Source organism: Nestor notabilis, unplaced genomic scaffold (genome assembly GCF_000696875.1).
Source record: "Nestor notabilis isolate BGI_N333 unplaced genomic scaffold, ASM69687v1 scaffold8015, whole genome shotgun sequence".
Taxonomy (NCBI): Eukaryota; Metazoa; Chordata; class Aves; order Psittaciformes; family Psittacidae; genus Nestor; species Nestor notabilis.
In genome coordinates, this window is record NW_009930565.1 from 5,872 (window position 1) to 17,451 (window position 11,580).

General features: G+C 37.0%; 1 protein-coding gene across 1 annotated transcript; it reads right to left on the minus strand.

Annotated features, from left to right (window-relative positions):
- Nucleotides 1-749: 749 nt before the first annotated feature.
- On the minus strand, nucleotides 750-11,147 carry UBLCP1 (ubiquitin-like domain containing CTD phosphatase 1). The gene is made up of 10 exons (XM_010015456.1): nucleotides 10,954-11,147; nucleotides 10,476-10,567; nucleotides 9,990-10,075; nucleotides 9,784-9,899; nucleotides 8,585-8,683; nucleotides 7,630-7,667; nucleotides 4,748-4,846; nucleotides 4,195-4,311; nucleotides 3,104-3,231; nucleotides 750-1,780 (listed from the first exon to the last, which is right to left on the minus strand). Exons 1-10 carry the CDS (start codon nucleotides 11,105-11,107, stop codon nucleotides 1,753-1,755), a joined length of 957 nt encoding a protein of 318 aa, XP_010013758.1. The 5' UTR covers nucleotides 11,108-11,147; the 3' UTR covers nucleotides 750-1,752.
- Nucleotides 11,148-11,580: the final 433 nt, after the last annotated feature.

Consider the following 11,580-nt stretch of genomic DNA (forward strand, 5'->3'; position numbering starts at 1 on the left):
AGTATCACTCATTCACTGTAAAATTTCTGTTTGTATGCCAACTTTGAGCAGAAAGATATGGGCACATGTTGAAATACATTTCCCTGGTTCAGTCTTCTCTATCTGACTAGCACAACAAACACCATGGGTGATCCAAGTGCAATGCCTTGACTTCTTTCAGCTATTTAAATTTACAGGTGTTCTGGTATACCACGTATCGGTCTTGTATTCCAGCATCTATGCTACTGCAGCTTTCCTAGGTAAAGGATCACTATTCTAACCTCGAGGACTGATCTGTCCTGTACATACATGAGTGAGCCAGTCTTCCAGTCCAGAAACCAGCTTTAGGAGACAAAACTTCAGTAATTCACCCTCCATACTTACTTAAAGATTTTTATGCATCAGGTTTCTGGTTTACTAGTTTAAAACACAGCTTGGGATGACACTAAACCACAAAGAGCAGTAGATAAGAAACTGTCTATTTTCTGACAGGTCATTGAGCTGGAGCCTAATATGCTCACCTCATTTGTGTCTGCTGTGCTGGCATTCTGACATTTGCTGTCAAGGTTTCTTTCCTGGGAGGCAAAGGTGCTTCAGTGTTTAACGCCACTGCCCTAATCTGCAGTGGCACATACCGGTCTCTTACTTAACTGCAAAATCGGTGCCTCTGGAACCCAAAGAAATCCCCCCAACCCCACCACCCAAAATCAAGATTATCAAAAGCTTCTCTCCTATGCAAACTAGATATCTAAGACAGCACAGGACACACATTATGAAAAAGGTATTTATTATTTACACAACTGCTATAGTTCCTTAAGAACAATATATACCATTTTTATTTGAAAGGGTCAGTCTTCTTTCAAATACATGAACTGCATAATGCACAAGTGTTGGTAATGCCAAACAGCAGCCACATCACACTTCTATAGTGCAGGCATAAGCAGCGCAAGTAAACGATATTTTAAGAACAGTATGGCTGAATATTGTGTTTAAACACAGTGTTTGCACTTTGACAAGATTTAGCTAGAAGAGAACAAGGGTTTTGTTCATGCTTTGTTAGGAATGTGACTTTCCCATCTGAGGTTTAAACCCTTTATCTGATGTATGAGAGTTTTTCAGGCAGACTGCTTTTCACTTACCAAATAAGAGTGGGTTTCTCTCCCTCAAACTTCAATCTTTTGTTTTCCAGTAAACACTGCTTTATAGTACAAGTTCACACACCGGGGTAAATTGGCCACAGAGGTGGTACTTTCCCATCTTACTGTCTTGCACAGAGAAACACTGACATACTAATACATACCAAACTTAGACAACTTGTAATTTATAGACTTAAATACTGGAATGGGAGAGGGAGACTGTTTCTAAAGATGGAGGGAATAGAGGGCTTATACAATTCATACACCACCAAGGTTGGCTCCTTACTCAACTTTTTTTGGTCTAAATATTTAATTGTTTTTCTAGTTTCAGAATGGTTTTGGTCTTTAATGGTTATGGTTGTACTTCGGCAGCAAAGGAGAGTAAAGTATTTTAAGTAGTAACACCAGAACTGAATGCAAGAAAAAGTAACTGACTTGTTTCTCCCACTTTGAGCTTATTGCTGTGATCTTTTTTAAAAAAAACCCCACAACCAACCAACTGGAAGACCAAGTGTAGCAGTCATTCTGGCATTGGATCCAGTGTCCAGCACTATTATACTCTAGCGTAAAAGCAAGGAAAAGTCCAATGATCTTAGTTATGTTCCCTTCAATTCAGTGCCACACAATTTTATTATTGTTATTGTCCTTGCTTCTTTGAAAGATACCTGAAAGAAACAAACATACAGTTTTTCACAGGAGGTAGCACAAATATATCTAGTATGTGTTATAAATTCCAAGTATGAATCTTTCTTTTCTCACTAGGAATCCCCCTATTGATAATAAAAAATTAGAAATGTGATCAATACTACTTATGATTTTATTTTATTTCAATGTTCTTGCAACAGAGTTAGGCTCTATTAGGGTTTTTTTTAAACAAAAGGGAGGAAGGAGATGGAAGCATGTTTCATTCTAAGAGGCTAAAAATTACATCAGGTAGAAAAATGGCTGTTACATCCTTGAAGATAAAAAGGCCCATTAGACATGGCACTCCCTCAAACAAATTCAGGACTTGAATAAATTGTCTGGAATAACCTGAAAAGAATGGCCCTCTGCTAGCTTCTTCAGAGAATCTTGAGTTACTCTAAAATGCTTGTTTTCTGATCTCACAGTTCTCCTATTGCTATAGCTGGAGCAGTTGTTCTATGTGGTGACTCTGAAGTCTTTGCAAATACTCCAGAACAAAAAAATCCAACCAATTTAATTGACAGTGTGAAATATCCAGTGAATTTCACTGCTTTTAAAATTTAACATTTCACTTTCTATTCTAATCAGAAACAAGAAAGAACATCGTATGAAGTTTGCAGTGCTGCTCTTTTAAGCACTGAATGAGTATTTTTCAAGTAGCGTGTTGCACTCGCTTTTTTCACATGTCCTGAAACTTCAGGCTGTTCCATAAAACTATTAAGAATTTTGCCCAGACGCTTCAGCTAATCATTCTCTAGCAAGAATTAGGATACTAGTGCCCTAAGCATTTGGAAAACTCCTGTTCATAACACAGTAACTTACATTTCAGAGCTGATCAATACTGTAATATCACACAACCTGGCTAGTGCCTCAGCTCCACAATGTAACACCCCAAACCTCTGAAGTAATCACCAAAAAAATTGCCTTGTTACAAAGGATGCGAGATCTGAACTGACAGCCTAACTTTGTAGGGGTTGGAAGAGAGAGATTTCCAGGGACCAGGTTTCCTCAAAAACTCTTTTCCCTTCAGGAAGCATAATTGCTTCAATTGGAAATAATCTTCAGTCCTGAATGCTGGAGAAATATGGAAAAAAAGCCCCATCCTGTCAAAATCTTCTTTTAGGGAAGCAGCACAAACACTATAGCGTTATTAAAATTCCACTCAAAGTAAAGGACCTTCATAACTGTAAGTGATGTCAAAGTTCACCAGCTCAGATGTTTCTGATCATTGTAGAGACAATCTCAAGCAAAACACAGTGGGGTCAGGGACAGAAGGAAGAAAGATTTTTTGATTTTGTTCTTACCTTTCCCAGTGTTTGTGATTCAGCTCCAAGAAGTCATCTAGTTTTGCTATTTCTTTGAGGTATTGAGTGAGCTTCAGAAGCTCCTTGTCTTTATCCCGATTTAAATGTGCTTTCATAAAAGGTCTTATCTATACAGAATAAATAAACTGGGTATAACCATTTGCTCAAAGAAAAATGCTTTCAATTCTCTGTCACTTACCAACTAAGTAAAATATATTTTCAGTACTATTCCAAATTATAACTTCTCTTGGGTAAGAGGAAGAAAAACCTTTTCCACTAGTGGCCACATCCGATTTGTCTTATTCATGCAAACTGGACTGTAGGGGTTTTGCTTTACATGCCCACAGGGAAGAAATTTCTTTTGTCTTGCACTTCAAGCCTTCCCGTCCCAGTCAGACAGAAAGATAAAATGATCTGGAAGGGACTGCCACACTTTGTGATATGATTTCATAGATATTTTGCAGGATACATGAGGCGTTTTCAGCTCTGCTTTGAGTTATGTGGCACCACTGTTACCAGATGCAATTTTTTCAATAAAAAGCCTCTGACTACAGTCATAGCTTCTGTGAAAAGAGATGTCAGAAATAAAGCTTATCTGACAACTGTTTTCAGCTTGGAATACATTATACCTGTGCCTTGTTTTAGTGATTCAATGTTCTTGTCTGCAGCTCTGTTAACATTTTGACAAACATCTTTCAAATCTGAGCTAGAGGGAGCATTCCGGATAATCCTCTCCCAGTGACATACTTATTTTCTGAATACAACCACTATTGAGATTAACCATTGCATGTTTCAATGGTGCCTGTCAGCAATGCCCAGAGTGATTACAGTTCACAGGTATAATTTAAGCAGAAGTCATAATTTTGTTGATCTTTGGCAGTCTCTTCAAATCTCACTTAATAGTGAAACAAAGCTTGTTTAATACTAATATTGGGGAAATATTAGGCCAGACAAGTGGCAATCTAAAAAAAAATACGCATCTTGTCTAGTTAAGAGTAGCCCTTCTTTATGATACAGCAAAGAAGTATGAGAAAGTACTGCTTGAAGTATAAGAAAAAGTAGAAGTAAATGAAAATTCCAGTTAAAATTACCTTGAGTCCGTTTTGTGGATTCATTAGGAAGTTTCGGCCAATATCATCAAACATTATAGTATTCTTTTTGCTGTAATATTCTGAAAATTTTCCCCAGATAACACCAAGTGGCTTCACCTGAAAAAATAAGATACACAAGGTACCTGAGGTAAATGAGATCTGCAGGAGATGACAATATCAGTCTATAGGAACTTGAGTGCAAACTTGAATAGACACTTGTATTCTTTTACTGAAAAATTAGCAGGTAGTTTGGCTTTAATAAGAGATATGAAATAGTAGAACATATTAAATATACTCCCCAATCCCCCACAAAAAAAACTCTATTGGTACTAAATTTTCTTGCAATGGTTATCTATTATTCAATTTGAAAGTGGTGTCATGCAAATGTACTTCTCAAAGCATTGAGAATTTCAGTAGAAAAATACCCAAACGTATGCTTCCAAGATTTTCTTGCATGAAAACTCCAGCACAACTTTATTGTTGAATAATTCAAAGGGGTATGATAATGTGTTGGTTGAATGTAGAAAAAGATCAGGAAGAAATAAGCACTTACATCTATTAGTCCTCTTCTAGGAGTATGCACTGTTATCATGGCAGCACTGTCCAACATGAAAGTTATCTTGTAGTTCGCATTGGTACTCACTCCAAGCTCCTGCATCACAAAGATTTATTATTAAAGCTTCTAATTATGACAGTTTTACTGCTGTGCAACTGGAACCACAATTATAATACATTGTTTGTCAAAGTGTGAGTTGATGAGGATCACCAGAGACACACTAAAAATAGGCATCTGGGAGGTTTTAAATGTTTTTACCTGATGAGAATCATAAATTACAGCATTCTACCATGAGAAAAAAAGCTGATAGGAATTTTTTTGCAGTGTTTACTGTCAGAAACTTATCAACTGATGTCAGCATAAATCAAAGCAATTTTGCAGAAAAGGCAAAATACAGAGAGGTCTTGCCTGTACCTTCATGCATAATCTTTCATAAGTTCTACATGCCTCAACTTCACTCAATATCCACAGCAAGGATAGCACCTGAGTACTGTCTGCTATTTGTTCCTGTTACGGTTTGAGCCCAGGCAGCAAAAAGCACCATGCAGCCACTTGCTCACTCCCCCCACCTCCCCTGGTGGGATGGGGAGGAAGATTAGAAAAAAAGTAAAATCCCCTGGGTTAAGAGCAGTTTAATAACTGAAATAAAACCTAATAATGGTAAATAATAAAAAAGTGTATATATATATAGAAAGGGGAAGGAATAAACCTGCCCCCAAAAAAACCCCAGTAAGTGATGCACAACACAGTTGCCCACCAACCACTAACTGACACCCAGCCTGAACCTGAGCAGTGATCGGTGGCTCCTGGCCAACTCCCCTCAGTTTCTATACTGGGCATGATGTTCTATGGTATGGAATATCCCTTTGGCTAGTTCAGCTCAGGTGTCCTGGCTCTGCTCCCTCCCTGCTTCTTGTGACCCTGCTCACTGGCAGAGCATAGGAAACTGAAACCCTTGATGAGGGTAAGCACTACATAGCAACAACTAAAACATCAGTGTGTTCTTAACATTATTCTCATACTAAATCTAAAACACAGCACTGCACCAGCTACTAGGAAGAAAATTAACTCTACCCCAGCCAAAACTAGGACAGTTTGTCCCAGTAAATCACGGCCCAATTGAAGATGAAATATATAGTAACCGTTCATTGTTACCCTTTCCTCCTAAATGTGTCCAACATAACTAATGAATCAGAAATCTGTCAATTTGCCCTTTAAAAATGTGATAACTCCTGAAATAAAGACTCCAAGGACAACATCGTTTTCAGAAATAAAAAAACTCTGATTAGATGAGAGAGCATCATTTCCATCTCAAATCCTTTCCAAAGCTGAAAAGGAATAGCAAAATCTGCTGACATGTTATAACACATAGAGTGCTGACAATTTCTGGTGTGTGCAGCAGCAGTAATATGCAAAGCTACAGAACAAGAAGCAAATACCCACTGCAGCAGCTCTCTTGCAAATATCCAGCCACACTTACCTGATTTGCTTATATATGAAAAAGTGACTCTTGCAAATGAAAAGAGCTGCCTACCTGGGTCAGTGTCCTGTTACACTGAAAAAACTTGCTGTTCTAGACTGTTTGAATTCCAAGCATACATAGATGGTGAGAGTTTAAACCTGGTTATCTGATATTCCTTTCTTTTTAATGCTGTTCCTGCTTTGTAGTTTAAAACAGTATCTTTAATGCCAAGTATTGCTGGAACCATTGCTCTGACAAAAAGTGAAACATTTAGAGGTGAGCACCCCTGGTGCTATCAGTTTAAGGAGAAACAGCAGTTGACACTAGTGATAGGAATCTCAACTCATCAGGATGCTGGAGTAGGCATAGAAAGGTTGTGATTCAGTGAAATATGAAAGGGCTGGAAAGGTGACCTAGAAATCTAGAGAGGCGACCACTGCAGGGGAAACAGCCCCATTTTTAACAATGGTTTTCCACAATGCTGAGTTCTAGCACTACACTGACAGACACAACATAAATGGAGATATAACACTGCCACAAGAAGCGCAGTGTTTGCAAGGCTCAGCATCACTTTTGCTTGAGCTAGCTCCACTTCATGGGTGATTAAAGGTTCTCATTTCTGAGATCAGTCCTTTGTTTAGGAAAAAAAAAGTAGCAATTCATTATTTTGAGGAAGAGGACACTGAAAAATGTGCTTTGCTCTGTTAAAACCTGAAAAAATGGTTAGTCTGTTAAAGAATAGAGATAAAAAAGCTCAAATTTGGAAAAGTTTTCCCTGAAATGGACACAAACTTTGATTTATAAGCATTAAAAGAACCCCACCAACCAAACATACAGCAATTCTTAGTAAGCTCATTAGATTTACAGCTAAGCCTGACTGTAAATATGTTTACCACTGGGTCAGCTGTGCAAAACTGGCTAGTTGCCTGATTTAGGTACGGAAGAAACTAGGATTGAAAGAGCAGCTCTTACGGATGTTTAATAAGACAGAGGAAGCAACAGAATCACACAGCTGCAAGAGGTACAAGATAAATATGAAAAGAGTTTCCTCTTGATAACCTATTCCAGCAAGCCACATCTGTCTGCTCCTTTAAAAAAATGATATTACACTCAAGGACTAGAACTCTAGAGGAAAGATGAAAGCAACTGTGAATGCTGTGTGACTAATCTCAGTTCTACCAGGTAGTGCCTTGTGTTTAGGTCTGCTAAATTTAGCACCTACTGCTGATAGTTTGTATGGAATTCTAAAATTAGATTTAATCTAGTTTTGTGACAGAGGTAAAGTGACTGAAGATTAAAAAACCTCAGTTTTTTTATGACCAGTTGCTAACCTGCTCTGTAATGCTGAGCAGGAGTCCCAACTACATGAACAGCTAACCAGACTAGAAACAAATTACACACTTCCAGAACAACTTACTTTCATTTTAGCTTCAATCCACTTCATATTAGTGGCAGCTGAAATAAAAGTGAGAAAACAGAATTCTTTATCAAATCAAGTCACTGACAGGCAAAAAGAAACAAGCCAAGAAGATGTTCCTATCAAATTCTTACAATTTAATTTCAGAAAGATTCATCCTTGTTACAGCTTTTAGGGTTCATTGCCTGGAAGCCATTCTTCCTTCATGGAAGTTTATTTTTATTTGGAAAAGTTTATGTTTCAAATAAACAACTAGATGAAGCACTGCATGCATTTACACCATTTCTACACCAGCTGTAACTAACTACAGTCTGTAAATCTGTAAGACGGGGGGTACACCTGGTTTGAGGAACCATATTCCTGTGCAGGATTTTCTTCTGGAAGCAATAATAAGGATATATAAGGCCTGGAAAGCACAAAGTGTCAAAATTGTCCACTGATCTAAGAGTATGTGTAAGCACTGTTCCAGACCACGAAAACTAAATTTTGTAATACGATTTTAATATGGTATAAACCCTGCACTGGCTCAAGTCTGTTCTCCAGCTGCAGACAAGAAGTGAAACAGCATGCAAAGGCTGTAGACAGGAGACTTTGGTTCATTTGGCAGTTCACTACTTATTGTCTGTATTCAGATTATTTGTAAAGATAGCTATCAAATAGTGTCTGAATGTTGATTATGCAGTTCTGCTACTTCGAGTACTTGTTTCTTTGTACAACGTAGCACTTAGTAAAGTGATGTTGAGCTTTATACTCTGATTAGATCCATTCATATGAGCAATATGTGTTTTTTCACATAAAAATTACTATTTTTCTGTAATTGCTCTAATAGCTGAGTGAACATTCCTTCATGTATTGTTTTAGATCTTGTGATTCTCTCTAAAAAGAAATATAAAAACCTCCCACCTTGAGTCTTGTCTCTGACAATTTACAATAAACTCTTGAGTATAAAACTTACACCAAATTACAATATCATAATCCTCATATGCAGATGTCAGGAATTCATGAAGGTACGGCCTCATCAGTTCTACCCCAGTTTCAGCACATGATCTGTGATCTAAATAGAATATAATAGATAAGCAATTCATTATTAAAGCTTAGGCTGAGTAATGAAAGTTCATTCTGAATTTCCAGATCCAGAGATGTAAAGGTTTCATGAGGGAAGCACTGGGGCACTTTAAAACTATGAATGAATTCATAGCAAACTACCATTCCCATTTTAAAGGTGAAAAGAAGAAACAGAGGGGATACTTGTCTTGCAGGTCTTTGATCCTTACAGGTATTTGAAAGCTTAGCTAATAATTAAATTGGAGACCTGTAGGTCTGAGTATCTTTGAAGAGTCAAGCCAAATAGTTCATCTCTGCACTTAGAACACTTGTTACAGCCCAGATATGAAACAGATTCCTTTAAACCTAGTCCAGTTAATTTTATGAACATGTATCAAGCTCATTCCAGACATGCAAACGTTGCTTGTTCCAATTAGAAAACTGATGTCAAATTCTGATAGCAGAAGACCTCTAAATGAAAAAGTTAAACTCAGTAATAGGTTAAATTTTGATCTCAGATTGTAAACAGATCTCATCAAAAAGGAAAGCTAAGGAAAAAGAATATGACAAGCATATTACTGCTTATAGGCAAGCTGCTGTGACACACGTATATCCCAGAAAATTAAGTCATAAGGAAATTCTGGCTTCCAAACAAACCAGTTGGGCAGAATTTTCAAGTAAAACATGGTTTTGTGCATTTAGTAACAATGTGCAAATAAAATTTGAAGCTATTCTCCCACGCCCCCCCAAAACAGACTCAATAAGGTACAGACAGAGATTGTTACTTTACAGTCTCTCACCCTGTCACTGTGATGTCCAAGACATAAACTGATCAAGAGAAATTATTTGGATAGAACACTAAATCACTACTTTTTTACGTCTTCTTGCAGAAAGTAAATAATTACTGCACTAAAATCAACAATATGCAACACTTAAAATGCCCAATATTTTTTAAAATATGAGCAGAAGACCCCAAAATATTACAAAGCAGAAATGATGCAACACATACTAAAGTTACTGAAGTAGATTTGTAAAACAAAAATCAAGAAATGTGAACTGGCAAATAAAACGACCTCTTAAACAAAACACACAAGTTGCATAAAATCTCACCAAATAGTGTATAATCAACATCTAGCACCAGCAGCTTTTTTCCTTCTCTAGGAGGGTTCAGAATTTCCACTTTGTATTCTTTAACTCTGCGGGAAATTTTTAGTAGATTTTCTTCCCTAATGTAACAGTGCAAAAAGTTCCAGTTAATTAAAATGCATACTGAACATTCAATAACACAGCCTTTTTTAATAGCTACAATTCCTAACCTGTTTTCTACTTCCACAACTTCCTCTTCAATATCAAAGTCATTCACAACATCATCATTATCAGGAGGTGGCCCAAGGACATCTTCCTAGAGGAATAACAATAAAACGTAACTAGGATCACTGAAGGGAAACAACAGCGGGTATCAAGTTCCTATTACTGCACATTACAGGACAAAAGTACTATTTAAGTATTATTTTATTAGTGGAAAGAATTACTGAAATGTACCAATTATTGTTCAGATTTGAGAAGTCGGTATCATAATAATAGGTTTGTACTTCAAATCCAGAACAATACAGGGGTTTCATGAATACACTGCTTACAGAGTTCTGCAGAAAAGCTTTACATACAAAAATAAACACCAACAGAAATCTACTGTAATACCACTTTTCAACTGAGTATTGGAATATTCAAAATTTAAAATCATAATTAGGAGACCTATAAGCATTTTTTTCCTGTTTAAGTTAATAAACAATTCAAATATTTACCAAACTTTCTTCACGAGTGCCCATCATCATAATTTTAGTATTTGGTTTCAACTTGAGAGCTCCAAGCTTAACATCATCATCGGCAGGTTTGCCTACAATGCAAGCAGATAATTGTTTCTTTTTTAATGGGTAGAGAGATTTTAGAAAAATGTTGAAACTTTTCACGGTTAATTGAAACACCAGAATACCCCAAGCTGTATTTTCATCTTCTTCCACACACAGATACATTGCTGGTCTGGCTAGCAGCAACATACATTTTTAACATACATTTGCAGCACTTCCATGTCAGCCATTAAAAAATGACCAGGTAGATGTATCAATAATAAACTACACCTAGTGATGAATAAAATTTCTATGTTCATGTTAATTCTGGGAGGTAGATGACCTGTTAGTATACACATCCTAGCTAGGTTTAGAGGATGTTTGTCCTTGAACATTTCAGGCATATCCACATCAAATAGCAAATATGAATAGTTACCCTTCATTTTAAGTCCAAGTAGTTTTTGACGCTCTGGTAACACTCCAGTAAGGCCTTTAAGAGACTGCTTCAGATCCAACACTGTGTCTTCTTCTGATAGAGAGGTTATCGTATACTCCTGTCCACCCCATTTTATTATGAGAGGGAGAGACATCCTGGAAACATAAGTTCAGTATTATTTTCTGAAAAATCTGCTGCAGGAGGAAAATGCAATGATCATGTAAGGAGGAAATAGGAGAACTGCTCTTTTCAGGAGACAAACCATACAGTCTATTTAAAGTATTTTTGTTCTTTTATTATGTTGTACATCAAAGAGCTGTTTGTTTTGCATAAGCAGATAATAACGTTGATTAAATGTTGAAATGAAGGAAGAAAGAAAGAGCAGCACTAAAACTGGGACTCCGAGTTCCACTTCAATGTATTTAGCAATGTCACATTCACCATTTGCTCCAGCATATGCTCATTTGCTGTGTGTTCTGTGCAGGTACAGCCTGTTCACTGCATAACCAGCACCCAAGCAGAGTACTGCAGTATCATAAAAGTCATTTCAAAGCTCAGAAATGTCCTCTGCAATAATTACACAACCGAACCAGCCACAGCTATCCTCACATGCGTAAAAACAAACAG

What these genes read in the sequence shown, in the direction of transcription:
- UBLCP1 (XM_010015456.1), bottom strand. Translation starts at nt 11,107, where the DNA reads ATGTCTCTCCCTCTCATAATAAAATGGGGTGGACAGGAGTATACGATA. An exon ending in GGATTGAAGCTAAAATGAAA is followed by an intron (nt 4,847 to 7,629) that starts GTAAGTTGTTCT and finishes TTTGTGATGCAG; the next exon opens with GAGCTTGGAGTGAGTACCAA. An exon ending in AATCACAAACACTGGGAAAG is followed by an intron (nt 1,781 to 3,103) that starts GTAAGAACAAAA and finishes TGTTTCTTTCAG; the next exon opens with GTATCTTTCAAAGAAGCAAG.